The 17343-nt window shown below is 43.2% G+C and overlaps 1 protein-coding gene across 1 annotated transcript; it reads left to right on the top strand.

The window, feature by feature from the left end:
* The first annotated feature begins 4881 nt into the window (after positions 1 to 4881).
* On the top strand, positions 4882 to 5637 carry LOC105545342 (histidine-rich glycoprotein-like). The gene is made up of 2 exons (XM_011988254.1): positions 4882 to 5108; positions 5160 to 5637. Exons 1-2 carry the CDS (start codon positions 4882 to 4884, stop codon positions 5635 to 5637), a joined length of 705 nt encoding a protein of 234 aa, XP_011843644.1.
* The last annotated feature ends 11706 nt before the right edge of the window (positions 5638 to 17343 follow it).

Genomic DNA, 17343 nt, shown 5'->3' with positions numbered 1-17343 from the left:
TGAACACTATACGTAACTGTGAAAACCTGGATGTTTCCCCCTAAGATCAAAAGGGTGTCCAAACTCACCACTTCTATGCAACAGTTCACTGACACTGTTGCCAGAGTAATATGACAAGAAAATGAAATAAAAAGCACCCAGGCAAGAAAAAACTAAGGAAAAGTTTATCTATTTACAGAAAACCTTATCTTGTATGTAGAAAATCCTAAGGGATACACACACACACACACACACACACACACGCACGCACAACTATTATGCCCAATAAATGAAATCAAAAGAGTGCAGGGCACAATCCTATACACAAAAGTCAGCTATGTTTCTACAACCACCAATGAGCAATGCAAACAGGATGTAAGGGAATAATTCTATCAAAAACTATAAAATTCCTAGTAATACAAGCAACGAAAGACTGCAAGACTTGGACACTTAACACTACAAGACATCACTGGAAGAAGTTAAAGATGACCAAAGTAAATGGGAGAAAAGTCCCATGTTCATGTATTGGAAGACCTAATACTCTGAAGATTGAAACACTCTAAAAAACTTGATGTACCAATTCAATGCAATTCCTATCAACATTCCAGGTTTCTTTTCCGCAGAAATTGACAAACTGATTCTAAAATTTATGTAAACATTCAAGGGATCCTAAATAGCTAAAACAATCTTGAAAAAGAGAAACAAAGTTGAGGACTGATGTTTTCCAATTTCTAAATGGGTTACAAAGCAGGCAGTTATCAAGGCAGTGTGGTGGTTGTCTAAGGATAGAAAGATTCATTAATGGAGTAGATTCGGGACCCTTGAGATAAAGCCTCACGGTTGTGGTCTATGGATTTTCAACGAGAGTACAAAATAATTCCATGGGCAAAAAGGAATCTTTTCAACAAACAATGCTGCTGAGACAACTGGGTGTCCACATGCAGAAGAATGAATTTGAACCTTTACCTCTTACCATATACCAAACAAACGAACAAGACAAAAACAGAAAAAATAGCTCAATGACCTGATTGTAAAAGCCAAAACTAGAGGACTGTGAGAAGAAAAACAGGTTAAGTCTTTATGACCTTGGAGTGTGCAATGGCTCTTAGAGAATGACACCGAAAGCACAAGGAGAAAAAGGAAATCTAGATTAACTAACTATATCAAAACTAATAGATTTTATGCTGTTTTTTCTTTTTCTTTTTTTGTTTTTTTTCTTTTTGAAACAGAGTCTCACTTTGTCACCCAGGCTGGAGAGCAGGGGTACGATCTCAGCTCACTGCAAGCTCTGTCTCCTGAATTCACGCCATTCTCCTGCCTCAGCCTCATGAGTAGCTGGGACTATAGGCGCCCGCCACCACGCTGGCTGATTTTTTTTTGTATTTTTAGTAGAGATGGGGTTTCACTGTATTAGCCAGGATGGTCTTGATCTCCTGACCTCGTGATCCGCTCATCTCGGCCTCCCTAAGTGCTGGGATTACAGGAGTAAACCACTGCGCCCGGCCTAGTTCTTGTGCTTCTAAGAGCACTGTGAAGAAAATGAAAAGACACCAACAGAATGGGAGAAGCTACTTTCAAATAGTATATTTGATAATGAACTTGCATCTAGACATAAAGAATTCTTAGTACCCAAACACACAATCCTATTAAAAACTTAGCGGAGGATTTAAGTAGGCGTTTTCTGAAGAAGATACACAAATGGCGAATATACATGCGAAAAGGGGCTCATCACTGACTTATGTTTTTGCCTGTAGCTTCTGTTCCTCGAGACATATGAAACCAAGTTGTGACCCAACCACCTTGTGATGATCTCAGGACTTCTGGAGGCTGTGTCCTGGGTCATGGTCACTCATATTTGGCTCAGAATAAACCTCCACAGATATTTGACAGAATTTGCCTTTTTTCATCAGCAGGTCATTAACTTGAGATCTGTCTTCTCTTTAAATGTGTGTGTTTATAGTTATAAACTTCTACCTCAGCACTGCTTGTGCTGCATCCGTAAGTTTTGGTATGTTGTGTTTTCCCTTCCATTTGTCTCTAGGTATTTCTCTTGTAACTTCTTCTTTGCCTCATTGGTTAAGAGTGTCCTGCTTAATTTCCACATGATTGTGGATTCTCCATTTTTCCTTCTCCTATGGATTTCTAGTTTTAATCCATTGTGCTTGGAGAAAACACCATATAATTTCAACATTTAAAATGTGTTGAAATTTACGTTGTGGCCTGACATATGGTCTATCCTGGAGAAAGCTCCATGTGCACCTGAGAGAAAGGTATACTCTGCTGATGTTGGGTGGAGTCATCTGTGTATGTCTTTTAGGTCTAGTTTCACTACAGTGTTGTTCAAGTCTTTTATTTCCTTGTTCATCTTCTGTCTGTTGCTCTGTACATATATATGGGCAATATCCAGAGATCATTTTTCTTTGTAGTCACCATTGTAATCACATAAGATATAATAAAGTAATGACATTCTTTTTCAAACTCAGAACTATTTACCTTCAACCATACACAAAACCATATTACTACATAGCTGCACCCTCTCTACTTCATGTTATTGATGTTACAAAATACATATTTGTTTACATGTTATATAGCCACTAAGTGGCTTTATATTTAATTTTTGTGTTTTTTCATTTAAATGTCATATATTAAAAGTGAATTTATGTACCAAAATTACGTTAATACATGTTACTGTATTTTTCTATGTATTTATCTTTTTGGAGGAAATTATATTTTTATATTACTGTCTAGTATTTTTTCTTTCACCTTGGAGGACTCCTTTTAGTATTTCTTGCACAGTAGGTCTAGTAATAATGAACTTCCTTAGCTTTTATGTACTGGGAAAACCTTAATTTCTGCTTCATTTTTGGCGGCTAGTTTTCTTGATTGATAGCTTTTTTTTCTGTCAGCATTTTGAATATACCACCCTACTCCCTTTTGGCCTGCAAGGTTTCTGCTGAGACATCTCCACAAAGTTGCTTGAAAGCTCCCTTGTGTGTGATCAGTTGTTTTCCCTTGCTGCTTTATAGATTCTTTTTCTTAGAATTCTGGCACTCTAATTATAAAGTGAGTTAGTGTGGGTCTCTTTAGATTTATTCTGGTTGAAGCTTCTTGAATGTGTATGTCCATGTTTTCCCTAATATTTGGGAAGTCTTTGGTTATTGTTTTTTTTCTAATAAGCTCCTTCCCCTTTTCTCACTCTTCTCTTTCTTGGAATCCCATAATGTGTATATTATTCCACTTCCTAGCCTCCCATAAGTCCCTTGGGCTCTCTTAACTTTCCTTCATTCTGTTTAAATGTTGGCTGCTCTGACTTGATGATTTTAATGTTCCATCTTTTAGTTTGCTGCACCCTTCTGCCTCATCAAGTCTGCAGTTGAACTTCTCTAGTACATTTTTCAGTTTGGTTATTGTATTTTATGGTTCTAGAATTTATGTTTGGTTGTTGTTGATAGTTTCTGTATCTTTGTTGTTATTCTCCTTCTGATCATGCATTGTTTTCCTGATTGCGTCTAGTCGTTCATCTATGTTTGCTCATTGATCATCTTCTGACTGTTGTTTTGAATTTTTTGTCAGGTAGCTCATAGATCTGTATGTCTTTAAGGTCAGTTTCATGAGTTTTTGTTTGCTTGTTTGTTTGTTCCTTTGATAGGCTCTGGTTTTCCTGTTTGTTTTGGTTTGTTTTTGTTTTGGTTTGTTTTTGTTTTTGATGCCTTGTGATTTTTGTTGTTGTTGTTATTGCTGAGACTTGAGTGAAAAAAAAAAAACCAACCACCTCTCCCTATCTTTGTGGACTGGCTATGTGCAGGGGAAGCCCTTCACCAATCAGTCCAGCTAGAGACTCCAGGACCTGTCAAGCTTTTTCTGAGTAGGTGTCTTCTTTGGGCTTGTGTGTGTGTGCTTTTTAGTTATCTCGAATTCCCTAAGCAAGTTTCCCACGCCTCTTCTCAGAAGCCCATAATCTTTCTCCCCTCTGGCAACTGTCTTAGGAGCTGAGCTTTAATATGCCATGGTGGTTGTATCTTTTTTCAGTAGCTTCCAAGAAAGACTACCAGCCCTAGCAGTACTTGGAGTCAAGTGAGACACATACCAGTTCCTCTGGCTGACCCCAGGTTGCCAGAACACTGGATGCTCAGCTGACTCTTTTGTTCCTGTCTTACTCAGGGTCTGCCTGCTTCTCTGCGCCTCTAGGGCAGGCACTGGATGCGGTATCCTCCCCGGGTTGAGCCCTCTTCTCCTGCAAGCAGAGACTGTGAAGATATTTGAGGCCGTGTGGAGGGCAGAAGTGAACTTCGTGGTTCCTTTTGAATACCCCAGGCCTGCTGGCAGGCGTTTCCCAGCTTAGCTGACAGATCAGAACACAGAATCAGTCACCGCACAGGAAAAGGGTTGGACAGAATCACAGCAAGCGTACAGTTGATTTACAGACATGAGAGGCTTTATTGCAAGGAAATTCATTCATTATTTTGTTATTGTTTTTAAACAGATGGAGACAACAAGAAAGGAAGGAGACCTCCTTGGTCACAGGTGGGCCACAGAACAGGCAGTGGCCCAGGAGGACCCAGCATCCTGATGGTGGTTGAGGAACTGGTTTTTAGTGATCACTCAGGAACATCGACCTGGCCTTGTGGGGTCAGACCTTGCATCTCAGTCAGCCCAGGGAGAAGAAGATGGTCCACACCCAAGTGCAGGGAACACTGTGGCAGTTGGCTGGGCACCCGCTTCTAGGCAAGGACACCTCCTGCATCAAGTAAACACATGTTTCCGGAGTGAGGAGGCTGAAGGCAGGGCCCAGAGGAGAGCCGAGCCATGGAAGGAGGTGTGTGCATGGATGATAAGCTGGAGAAGGTGCAGGTGCCTCAGGGAGAATGTGTGGGATGAACTGATTCAGGGAAACCATAACAAATGCTTTCACCAAACAGGAGAAACCTGAAGGTCTGGGTTCAGAGCCTCAGATCTTACACTGGCAGCAAATGGGGACACAGCAGCTGGACTGGCAGCAGCAGGGTTTGCAGCAGCTGGACTGGGAACAGCAGGGTTTGCAGCAGCTGGACTGGCAGCAAGATGACCCACAGCCTGAGGAGCAGCAGGGCTTACAGCAACTGCACTGGGAACAGCCACAAGAACCACAACCTCCCTTAGAGCCACCACAGGAGCCACAGCCCCCCTTGGAGCCACCACAGGAGCCACAGCCCCCCTTGGAACACCCACAGGAGCCACAGCCCCCTTTGGAGCCCCCACAAGAGCCACAGCTGCCCTTGGAGCCCCCACAAGAACCACAGCTGGAGCAGGAACAGGCTGGCACACAGCAGCACACGGGCTTGCAGCAGCAGACGGGCACACAGCAGCTGGAGCCACAGCCCCCACAGCCAGAGCCACAGCCCCCACAGCCGGAACCACAGCCCCCACAGCCAGAGCCACAGCCCCCACAGCCGGAGCCACAGCCCCCACAGCCCATGGTTCTGGTGGATTGAGAGTAGAGAAGGTAGAGGAGCAGGTGAGAGGGAGATGCAGGTGCGGAGCTCCCTGAGCCTGGGCTCTTTATATACCTGTCCAGATGTCAGGCAGGACACAGGATCCCTTCCTTGTGACTGTTTACACTATTTTTCCAGAGCTCTGTTTTTTTCCTCTTTGCTAGTGGCTTCCTCCTGGCTCAGTTGAGCATCTACTTTCCTTGCTTTCTAAATTTGTCTTTTTCCCAATTTGTTTTGGCCCCTACAATGAATACCTCAGCTCCAGGCTGTCTGGTGCTTCCTGCAAAGCCCCAGGGTGCTGGTCACCTGCTCTCTGCTGACCACATGTGACCAGTGGTCAACAGCCTCTGCCCAAGTGCTCTCATCTTTCCTGTGTTGACTCCCCCAGATAATATTAATTTTATGTTTTTAGATTTCAAAAGTTATCCATGGTCTTTGTATTTTACTCATGCCATTCTCAGCTTTCTGGGTATATTGGACCATTCTTTGCATTGCTGTGAATAAATACTTGAGGCTGGGTAATTTATAAAGGAAAGAGGTTAGAATGGCTCATGGTTCTGCAGGCTGCACAAGCGTGGCACCCACCTCTGCTCGGCTTCCAGGGAGGCCCTCAGGGAGCTTTTCCTCATGGTGGAAGGTGAAGCAGGGGCAAGCACACCACATGGTGAGAGTGGGAGCAAGGGGTGAGGAGGGGCCGCACACTTGTGAGCAACCAGATCTGAGTGAATACACTCATCACCAAGGGGATGGCACTAAGCCAGTCATGAGAGATCCACCCCCACGATCCAAACATCTTCCTGCAGGCCCCTCCTTCAACACTGGGGATTGCATTACAGCAAGAGATTTGGAGGGAACATCCCAACTATATCATTATACCCCTGACCCCTCAATCTCATGTCATTGCATTGCAAAATAGAATAATCTCTTCCCAATAGTCCTCCCAACGTCTTGACTCATTCCAACATCAAGTTCAACGTCCAAAGTCCAAGTTCCTTCCACCTATGAACCTGTGAAAATCAAAACGCATTATTTACTTTCAAGATACAATGAGGGTAGAGGCATTGGGTAAACATTCCCATTCCAAAAGGGAGAAATCAGATGAAAGGAAGGGGCTACAGACCCCATGCATGTCTGCAGTCCAGCAGGGCAGCCATTAAATCTTAAAGCTCCAAAATAATCTCCTTGGACTCCCTGTCCCACATCCAGGGTACACTGGTGTGAGGGGTATACACAGCCTTGGTGTCCTAAAGCCTTGGGCCACTACACCCTTGTGACTTTGCAGGGTTCAGCCCCCGCAGCTGCTCTCATGGGTTGGAGTTGGGTGCCTGCAGCTTCTCCATGCTCAAGATGCAAGCCGCCAGTGGCTCTACCATTCTGGGGACTAGAGGATGGTGTCCTCCTTCCCACAGCTCAATTAAGCAGTGCCCCCATGGGGATCATTTACACAAGTAAATGATCCTTCCCCACCCCTCACCCCTGTGGTGATATCTGTGGCCTTGTTCTTCACAGGGCACCCCACTGGGGTCTGTCCCATGTATCCCGCCTCCAGCCATCCTCCTCTTTCTAGCTTACTTTCTCCAGTGCTTTGATTCCACCAGAACTCTCAGTCTATTGATACAACCACAGCTTCACCGATCCCCAACCTCTCTGATACCTCTTCTTGTTTTGTTAACAGCTTTATTGACATACCATTCATATACCACACAATTCGCCCATTTCAGGTATACAATTCAATGCTTTTAGCATATTCACAGAGCTGTGCACCCATCACCATAATCAGTTACAGAACATTTCAGAAGCTCCCACCCTTTAGTACCCCCCTTCACTCCCGCACAGGACGGTTCTCCAGGCAGCTTCAGACCAATGCAGTTCTCCCTGTCTCTCACTTGTGGTTCTCAGGTGTGACTGCAGGGGGAGCTGAACAGACATTTCTGAAAGAAGACATACAAATGACCAACGAGAGCTTGAAGAAATTCTCAGCATCATTCATCATCAGGAACATGCAGGTCAAAACCACAACGAGGTGTCCTCTCATCCCACAGAATGGCCGTGATCAAAAAGGCAAAAATAAATCCTTCAGAGGAAGAGAAGAAAGGGAACTCGTATGCTGTTCGTGGGAAGTTGTACAACCAATAAGGAAAACAGTATGGAGTTTCCTCAAAAAGCTAAAAATAGAGCTAACCCAGCAATCCCACTACAGGTGTGTATCCAAAGGACAAGAAATCAGTGTGTTGAAGAGATATCTGCACCCCATGTTTATCGCAGCACTGCTCACAATAGCCACGATATGAAAGCACCCAAGTGTTTATCAACAGATGAATGGAAAACATGGAAAAGTAATGGAAAAGAACAGATGGTGTGTACACACAATGGAATTCTATTTAACCCTAGAGCAGAACAAAATTCTGCCATATGTGACAACACAGGTGAGCTTGGAAGACATTATGTTAAATGAAATAAACCAGGCACAGGAAGATAAACCGCATGATCTCACAAGTGCAAGCTAAAGAAGTTGATCTCAGGAGAAGAGGGTGGAATGGTGGTTACCACGTGCTGGGGAGGGGTGGGGAAGAGGGAAAGAGGAGAGGCTGGTTCACAGATACAAAACTACAGCCACACAGGGGGAATAAGTCCTAGTATTCTGTAGCACTGTATGATGACTGGGGTTAACAATAATTTATTGCACATTTGCAGATAGCTAGAGGAGAAGATATTGAGTGTTCCCAACACAAAGAAATGATAAATGTTTGAGGAGATGATATACTATTCACCCTGAATGATCTCTGCACATTGTATACATGTATCAAAATATCTCACTGGACCTATAAACATGTACAATGATCATGCTTCAATTAAAATATTAATAAAAGAACCAAAAGAATAACTACAGAATATGCTGGGAATTCAACATCCTAAGATAGGGAGGGACTGGCTGGAAGAGACTGGGCTTTGTCCTAGTTCCTAGAAACAGGACGTTCTTTGGTGCCTTAGTGCAGTGAATCCTGAAGCCCTGGGACATAAGACCCAGGGCAGGTAGCTTTCTGGGATCCCTCAGCTGCGGTGTGAGTGGGGCACACATGGAAGAGACTCAGCTCACCTGGGAATCTTTGCTGAGGCTAGAGGTCTCCCAGTGAATCCAAGGTTCCTGTTCTCCCTTGCTGCCTGTCTGTAACTAATATACCCACTTCCTGTGACATGTGTGAGTGTCTCACCCGAGTCTGATAAATGGGTAACATTAGTAGTAGCCAGAGACTACTACTAATTTACTTTTTGTCTCTATTTTTCTATTCTTGAAATTTCATACCTGTGAAATTATATGATATGTGGTCTTTTATAATTTCCTTCTTTCACTTAGTGTAATGTTTTGAGGTTCATCCATGTTGCAGCCTGAAACAGTACTTCATTACTTTCTGTGATAAATTATTTATAATAATCTTCCTTTGTATGAATACACCATTCATTCCTCAGTTGGCAGACACTGGACTGTTTCCACCTTTTGGCTGTTGTGAGTAATGCTGCTGTGAACATGGGTGTGCCAGTTTTTGCATGGAATGTGCTTTCATTTCCCTTGGGAACATCCCTAGGAGCAGAATTGCTGGGCCCTATGGTAACTCTCTGTTTAACTTTTTGAGGAACTGCAGACTGTTTTCCACAGTGGCTAAACAATTTACATTCCCACAGCAGTGCATGGAGGTTCCAATGTTTCTGCATCCTTGTCAATATTTGTTATTTTATTTTTATTTGTTTATTTATTTTTTAGAGACAGGATTTTACTGTGTTGCCCAAGCTGGAGTGCAGTGTCATGATCATAGCTCACTGCAGCCTCAACCTCCTGGACTCAAGCAATCCTTGCCTCAAACTCCCCAGTAGCTGGGACTACAGTTGTGCCTCATCACACCCAGCTAAAGTTTTAATTTTTTGTAGAGACAAGGTCTCGCTGTGATATCCGTGCTAGATTCAAACTCCTGGCCCCAAGGGATCTTCCCTTCCAGCCTCCTGAATCACTGGGATTATAGGCATGAGCACACCCTGCCCCAACACTTGTTATTGTCTGATCTTTTAAATTATATTCATCCTAGTGTTTGTGAAATGATATCTCACTGTGATTTCAATTTGCATCTCCCTGCTGAATCATGATACTCAGAATCTTTTCATATGCTTGTTGTCATCTGGGTGTCTTCTTCAGAAAATGTCTAATTAAGATTCTTTGCCCACGTTGTCTTTTTATTATTGAGTTTCACATCCAGAAGAATAAAACCGGGACACTAACCAGATCACCATATACAAACATTAATTCAAGATGGATTAAAGACTGAAATGTGAGACCTCAAACTATAAAAATCCTAGAAGAAAACCTGGGAAATTCCCTTCTTGATATCAGCCTTGGTAAAAAAAAAAAAAAAAAAAGAATTATAGCTTAGTCCTCACAAGCAATTGCCTCAAAACCAAAAATTGACAAGTGGGACCTAATTAAACTGAAGAGCTTGTGCACAGCAAGAGAAACTATCAGGGAGTCAACACTCAACCTACAAAATAGGTGAAAATATTCACACACTGTGCATCTGACAAAAGTCTAATATCTGCAGTCTACAAGGAACTTAAACAAATCTACAAGCCAAAAACAAATAACGTCATTAAGAAGTGAGTAAAGCATATGAACAGACAGTTCTCAAAAGAAGACATGCATATGGCCAACAAATATATGAAAAAATGCTCCACATCACTAACCATTAGAGGAATGTAAATGAAAATCACCATGAGATACCATCTCATATCAGTCAGAGTGGCTTTTGATAAAAATTTTAAAAAATGAAACAAAACAAAACAAAACAAACCTAAACACAGATGCTGGCAAACTTGAGAGAAAAGGAACATTTGTACACTGTTGGTGGGAATGAAAATGATTTCAGCACCATGGAGAGCGATTTGGAGATCTCTCTAAAAGCTAAGAATTGAACTACTATTTGACCCAGCAATCTCATTATTGGGTGTATACCAAAAGGAAAATAAATCATTCTACCAAAAAGACACATACATCCATATGTTCATTGCACTGCTATTCACAGAAGCACAGACGTGGAATCAATCCAGGTGCCCATCAATGGTGGATTGGATAATGAAAATGTGGTACATATACACCATGGAATACTACACAGCCATAAAAAAGAATGAAGTCATATCTTTTGCAGCAACCTGGATGCAACTGGAGGCCATTATCCTAAAAGAACTAACGCAGAAGCAGAAAACCAAATCCCACATATTTTCACTTATAAGTGAGAGCTAAACATTGAGTACCCATGGACATAAAGATGAAAACCATAGACACTGGGAAACAAGAGGAAGGAGGAAGGGAGGGGGCAAGGGCTGAAAAATGATTGGGTACTACAGTCACTATTTTGGTGATGGATTCATTCACACTCCAAACCTCAGCATCACACAATATACCCATGTGACAAACTTGCACATGTACCACCTGATTCTAAAATAAAAGTTGAAGAAAAAGTTATTTATATACTCTAGGTTCTAGACGCTTATCAGATATCTCATTTGTAAATCTTTTCTTCCTTAATGTAGATTGTTCTTTCACTTTGTTGATAGTGTCCTTTGATGCAAAAATATTTAACTTTTGATGACATCCAATATATTTGTATTTTTATTTTGTTGCTGGCACTTTTGGTGTCCTACCTATGAATCCATGAGGAATCCAGGTCATGTTTTCTTTAAATAGTTTTATAGATTTGACTCTTAAATGTAGGCCTCTGGATCCCTTTTGAATCAATTGTTGTGGTGTGAGGTAGGGGTCCAACTCATTCCTGTGCATGAGGATGTCTAGTTTCCCAGCACCATATGTTGAAGTACTGCTCTTCCTCCATTGAACGATCTGGCACCCTGTCAAAAATCAGTTGGTCATCTACATGAGGGTTTATTTCTGGCTCTCAATTCTATTCCACTGGTTTAATACATCTATTTAACACCAGTACTAAACGGCCTTGATGACTGCAGCTTTGTAGTAAGTTTTCAAATTGGCAAGTGTGAGCCCTCCAACATTGTTCTTCTGTTTTTTTGTTTTTTTGGTTTTTTTTTTTGGTCGAAGTCTCACTCTGTAGCCCAGGCTGGAGTGCAGTGGTGCAACCTTGGCTCACTGCAAGCTCCACCTCCCGGGTTCACACCATTCTTCTGCCTCAGCCTCCCGAATAGCTGGGACTACAGGTCCCTGCCACTACGCCTGGCTAATTTTATTTTTAGTAGAGACGGGATTTCACTGTGTTAGCCAGGATGGTCTCCATTTCCTGACCTCGTGATCCACCCACCTTGGCCTCCCAAAGTGCTGGGATTACAGGCGTGAGGCACCACACTCGGCCTGTCCTTCTTTTTAACATTGTTTTAGCTATTCAGGGTCCCTTGAGATTCCACATGAACTTTATAATCAGTCTGTGAATTTCTACAAAGAAGCCAGCTGTTTTCCTGATAGAGATTGCATACACTCTGTAGATCAATTTTGGGGATATTGCCATCTGAAAAATGTTAAGTCTTGTGATACATGAACATCAGTCTGCTTGGGCTGCTATAACAAAATACCACAGATTTGGTGGCTCAAACAACAGGCATTCATTTTCTCACAATTGTGGAAATCAGAAGTCCAAGATCAGGTGCCAGCAACTTTAGTTTCTGGTGAGGGCTGTCTCCTTGGGTTGCAGATGGCTGCTTTCCCACTCTTTGCTCACATGGCCTTTCCTTTGTGTATGGAGAGAGAAAGAGATGGAGGGAGGGAGGGAGGGGGAGAGAGAGAGAGAGAGAGAGAGAGAGAGAGAGAGAGAGGCACATCCTCCCTGGTGTCTCTTCTTATGAAGATACAAATCCTATGGAAGCCCTTATGACCTTATGTAACCTTAATTTCTTCCTTAGAGAATCTGTCTCCATATACAGCCACAATGGAAGTGATGGTTTCAACATATGAATTTGAAAGAGCATAAATATTCAGTTCACAACAAATCTTGGATGTTTTAGATCTTCTTTAGTTTCTTTCAACAGTGTTTTGTCACTTTCAGAGTTGCAAGTGAGTAGAAATACAATTGATTTTTATATATTGGTCCTGTATTCTGAAAACTTGCTGCATTCATTTATTAGTTCTATAATCTGTAAAAGATTGGCTGAACATGATGGCTTATGCCTACAATCCCAGCACTTTGGGAGTTTGAACCAGGCAGATTACATGAGGCCAGGAGTTCAAAACCAGCCAGGCCAACATGGTGAAATCTCATCTCTACTAAAAATACAAAAACTAGCTGGGCATGGTGGTGCATGCCTGTAATCACAGCTACTTGGGAGGCTGAGACTGGAGAATTGCTTGAACCCAGGAAGCAGATGTTGCAGTGAACTGACATTGTGCTACTGCACTCCAGCAACAGAGTGAGAACCTGTCTCAAAATAAAAAATCTATAAAACATTAGTTGCTCTTACAAATTGACAAGTAGAAGACAGACAACCAAGTTTTTAAAAAGATGATTGAGTCTCTGATAAACAAGTGGAAATGTTCAATTAAAGGTATAAAAAGTAGATCAAACTCACTGGTAGTCAGATACATGGGGTATTTTCTGTGGAGTCCTAATTATGGAAAACGAGCCCGGTTGGTTGGATCAAGGGAAAGCAAAAAGAGAAAGCAGATAAGCTGCAAGTCTGCCTTTCTTCATGGTGCAAGACTTAGCCCTCCTGTGCGAATAACTCACATAACTCACAATCTTCCTGCACTCAACTTATGACCTCAGTTGATAGAAAAATGCAGGTTAGCTCACTGAAACCTTGGCATTATCAGCACTGCATGTAACCCTCTCTAGCACAAGCACCATCCTATAAAATCCCCAGCAAGCCTTTGTCTCCTGGCAGCCAGCTCCTTCCTTGCTGACCCACCCTTTCCATTCTTGCAACGTGTTTTCCTACGTTCTCTAATAAATCTGCCTTTCCTTACCTACAACTGTCTTGGTAAATTCCTTTACTGTCCATGACAGTGGCCCCAGTTAGTGACTACCTGCAACATTTTATATCTAGTAGACTGGCAAACATTAACAAGAATAATAACACCTATTGCTAGTGAAATTGCAGGGAAAACGTACTCTTATACATTGTTCCGGGGATATAATTTATTATAGTTTTTTTTTAAACCGTATCTAATAAAATTAGGTAATATCAATACTATTAGTCTTGAAATTACTGAAAATAAGAGTAAATGTAAACATATTTATGTATACGCATATGTGTATGATACATTGTTTGCAGTGTCAGAAAAAGAATCCTAGCAAATTGAAAATGAATACTAAAAGTAATGCCCACTAAAATATTAGATTGCAGCTGTACCGGTAGACTTGGAGAAATTTCCTCAAGATTCTGGCTAGTGTGAAATATAGATGCAGGGAAATGAGCACAGTAGGATCTTATTTTAGTAGCAAACAATAAAAATATCTTTTACACATATGTTGAATATGTACCTGGGGGTACATAGGACAGTGGCTGGGTGGAGTGGGGAAGGTGTGTGGGAATCAACAAAAAGAAAATGACAATGAAAAGTGAGTCCAGTATGTGTGATCCTACTTATGGAAAAAATCCATATATATGAATATGCACGTGCGTAAAGAAACATAGACTTATACCCAGATCTACTTCCTAGGAGAGGCAACCATGATACCGGTTTTAGTGAAAAAAATTAAGTTGCAAAGAAATGTGGATAATAAAATTCTAATTGGCAACAATACCCAATCATATATGTGCATCTATTCTTTTATACATTGTATGTGCAAGGAGGAGGGTTGGGTGGGGGTATCTGTGGGGCCTGGCACTGGGGGTTGTTTTCATTATTTTTTATTGTGTATATTTAAGACGTAAAATTGGATTATCTCATATATGTCTACATTGTGAAATAATCACCACAGTCAAGACAATTAAGATATCCACCACTTCACATAGCTCTCTCTCTCTCTCTCTCTCTTTTCTTGGTGGTGAGAACATTTAGTATCTACCCTCTCAGTACATTTTAAGAACATAATAAACACCGTGTTGTTACCTGTGGTCACTTTGCTGTGCATTGGGTCTCCAAGTCTTATTCATCTTGCAGAAGTGACACTTTGGACCCCTGGACCAGCACCTCCTCATTTCCCCTTTGCCTGGCTCTGGTTCCCATGCTTCCACTCTGTGCTTCTGTGAGTTTCACTCCTGTAGACTCCATGTGTGAGGGAGAGCGTGTGGTGTCTGTCCTTCTGTGTCTGCCTCCTTTCATCTTGTGTGATGTTCTCCAGATCCATCCATGTTGTTGCAAGTAACCAGATCTCCTTCTTTTGAAAGCTGAAGAATATTCCATATATACATATATAGATGTATGTATATATTCCACATTTTGAAAAAGTCAAATACATAGAAACGTAGAATAGAACAGTGGTTATCAGGGTCTGGAGGAAGAAGGAAAGAGGGAGGAAAAAGCCAAGGGCTTGCAGTTGTGTAGGAGAGGGAGCCTAGTAGTCCAGTGCACAGTGCAAGGACTGCAGGTGACAGGTGCTGTGTGCTGCAGGTGTGCTGAGAGAAGACTCCGGGTGCTCTTACCACACACACATACACACACACACTCACATCATACACACATACTCACCCTCATACACACACATACAAACACCATACACACATACACTCAAATACACACATACAAACACACACTCAGTCCCACACACATATAATTAAAAACACACTTTACACTCATACATGCATAATCATACAAACACACACACTCATACACATGCATACACACTCATACACACACTTATCCAACACACTCATGCACACACACTCGTACACACACATATAAAAGGGAACCATGGAAGGTGTTGGAGATAATTTGTTTGACGGTAGCCATCATTTCAGTTGTGTACGTGTTTATCACAACACCATGTTTGTCTACCATGAATATATACAATAAAAATAAATGTAAAAAAAGATGTGTCTTGGGAGAGTTCTTCATAATAACACCTGAGAGGCGTCACCTTTCTTGACTTTTTCTGACCACGAAATGCACCTGCCAAGGATGGCAGAAGTAGGGACCTGACCTCCTGGGCCCTCACGTGCCCAGTTATCTTTGGCCCTCTGGACTGGAGCAGTTTGTAGACCCTGGAAGCAGGGCCCCAGCACTGACTGCTTGGCCTCAGGCCTCTGCCCCATCGGTGGTCTGGTGGTGGCCACAAGGGTGCAGGAGCTCAGCCATCCCTGCCTCCTGGAGTGGGCAAGGTTGGCAGCTGGTCAGCCTGCTCCTGCCCCACCCTCGCCTCATGGAACCTGGTAGCGTCACCGGCTCGGCCTTGCTAGGCATGCACAGGCACAGCACCCACTCTGTCCCGGGGGGCTTGCCCTGCTTTTGGCCAAGTTCTGGGTCTGGCCACTGCCATAGAAGACTCGGTCCCTTGCATGATCATCCTGGCTGCTGCTGGGTGCCCACAGCGCCCCTGGTGCCCCTCCCTTTACAGGGCTTGGGTTAGCACCAGGCCAGGACCCTCTGGGACTGGGACGTGTGCCCTGTCTGGGGTCCCTGTCCCACAGGTTGAGACAGAGGCTACTGGCATGCTGCTGGCTGGCCATGACTGCGGGAACGTGACACTCACCCTTCCTTCTGGCAGCCTCCAAGTGACCAGTTTTCCCGTGGATATTAATTTCCTGAGGCCAGGAGCCATCTGGGGCTGCAGGGCAGCCTGCCAGGTGCCATCCTGGCCCCTTCCACACCATACTGGCCATGGCCTGTCATGGGGTTGGATGCAGGCGATCCCGTGCAGGAGGTGTCTCTGGACCTGCCTCTTCTCTTGCTCATCACAAGGCCAGGCCAAGCCTGGTGTCAGGGCCCTGGTGGGGTTGCAGGGCCAGGCCTGTCCCATGGGCCTGGGGTGTCCAGGGCACACATACAGGAAACAGGGGCCCTGCATCCCGGCTCCCCAATGTTCTGTGGAAATCATGGGCCCTCAACATCCAGGTCCGTGGGAGGCATCCACAGGGACTTCCAGTGAAGGAACCACTGGACAACTCCTGGTCTCTCCTGAGTTGGGGACAGGCCAGCCACACCCTGAGCCCCTGGGGACCCCCAGAGAGCGGCCCACTGCCTTGGGCTCTGAGGAGGCTCTCTCATTGTAGAGCACAGGGAATGTCGTGGCCCACTCCTCTCAATTTTGCTGTGAACCTAAAACGGCTCTAAAAAAAAAGGTCCATTAAAGGAACCAGCATGAGCTGATGAGGAGGGGATCATTCACCCCTCAGTTGGACACTGTGTGGCTACGAATCCACCCTCAGACCACAGAGCGGGTTTTGGCAGCAACACCACACTCTAGCCTCATCCTGAGCTCGAATTTAACTCAAATAAACAAGGTCTTTTTCTATTGTTCTTAGCCACTGTTAAACCAGGTCATTTGATTCGTTCTGTGTTTTTACAATTGGCTTTTAAACAAAAGAGCTGGGTTTGGTGTATATTTCCTTGTCAAATATTTTTTCCTCAATTCTGTAAAAAAACAGACAAACAAATGAATTTTCATGAGGACTGGAATATAAGAACTAAGAACTTGGTGCTTTAGAGTAAAGGGATTATGGGCAAGTTTCCCTTACTTTCAAAATTATTTTGTTTATGGCTGTCACGATGTTATTGTGCAAGAAATAAAAACTGGTAGAATGAAAAAATTTTTTAAAAAAACCCATAACTACAATCAGAGCACCCTGGGGTGTCGGCATCTTTTATTATGAGCAGCCCTGGCTGGGGATCACACCCACACCTGACTATGGAGGCTGCAAAGCTGTAATGGCAATTAAAACGCACAGCCTTGCAATCAGGTGCTAATTATAAAGTAGGGACACGACTGGCGAGGAGCAGGCATTTGCTGAA

Source organism: Mandrillus leucophaeus, unplaced genomic scaffold (assembly GCF_000951045.1).
Source record: "Mandrillus leucophaeus isolate KB7577 unplaced genomic scaffold, Mleu.le_1.0 Scaffold325, whole genome shotgun sequence".
Taxonomy (NCBI): domain Eukaryota; kingdom Metazoa; phylum Chordata; class Mammalia; order Primates; family Cercopithecidae; genus Mandrillus; species Mandrillus leucophaeus.
This window is presented reverse-complemented; position numbering and strand designations above follow the sequence as displayed.

Coding starts and splice junctions, on each gene's coding strand:
- LOC105545342 (XM_011988254.1), top strand. CDS start 4,882: ATGCTTTCACCAAACAGGAGAAACCTGAAGGTCTGGGTTCAGAGCCTC. Junction 5,109..5,159: donor AACAGCCACAAGAACCACAA/CCTCCCTTAGAG, acceptor GAGCCACCACAG/GAGCCACAGCCCCCCTTGGA.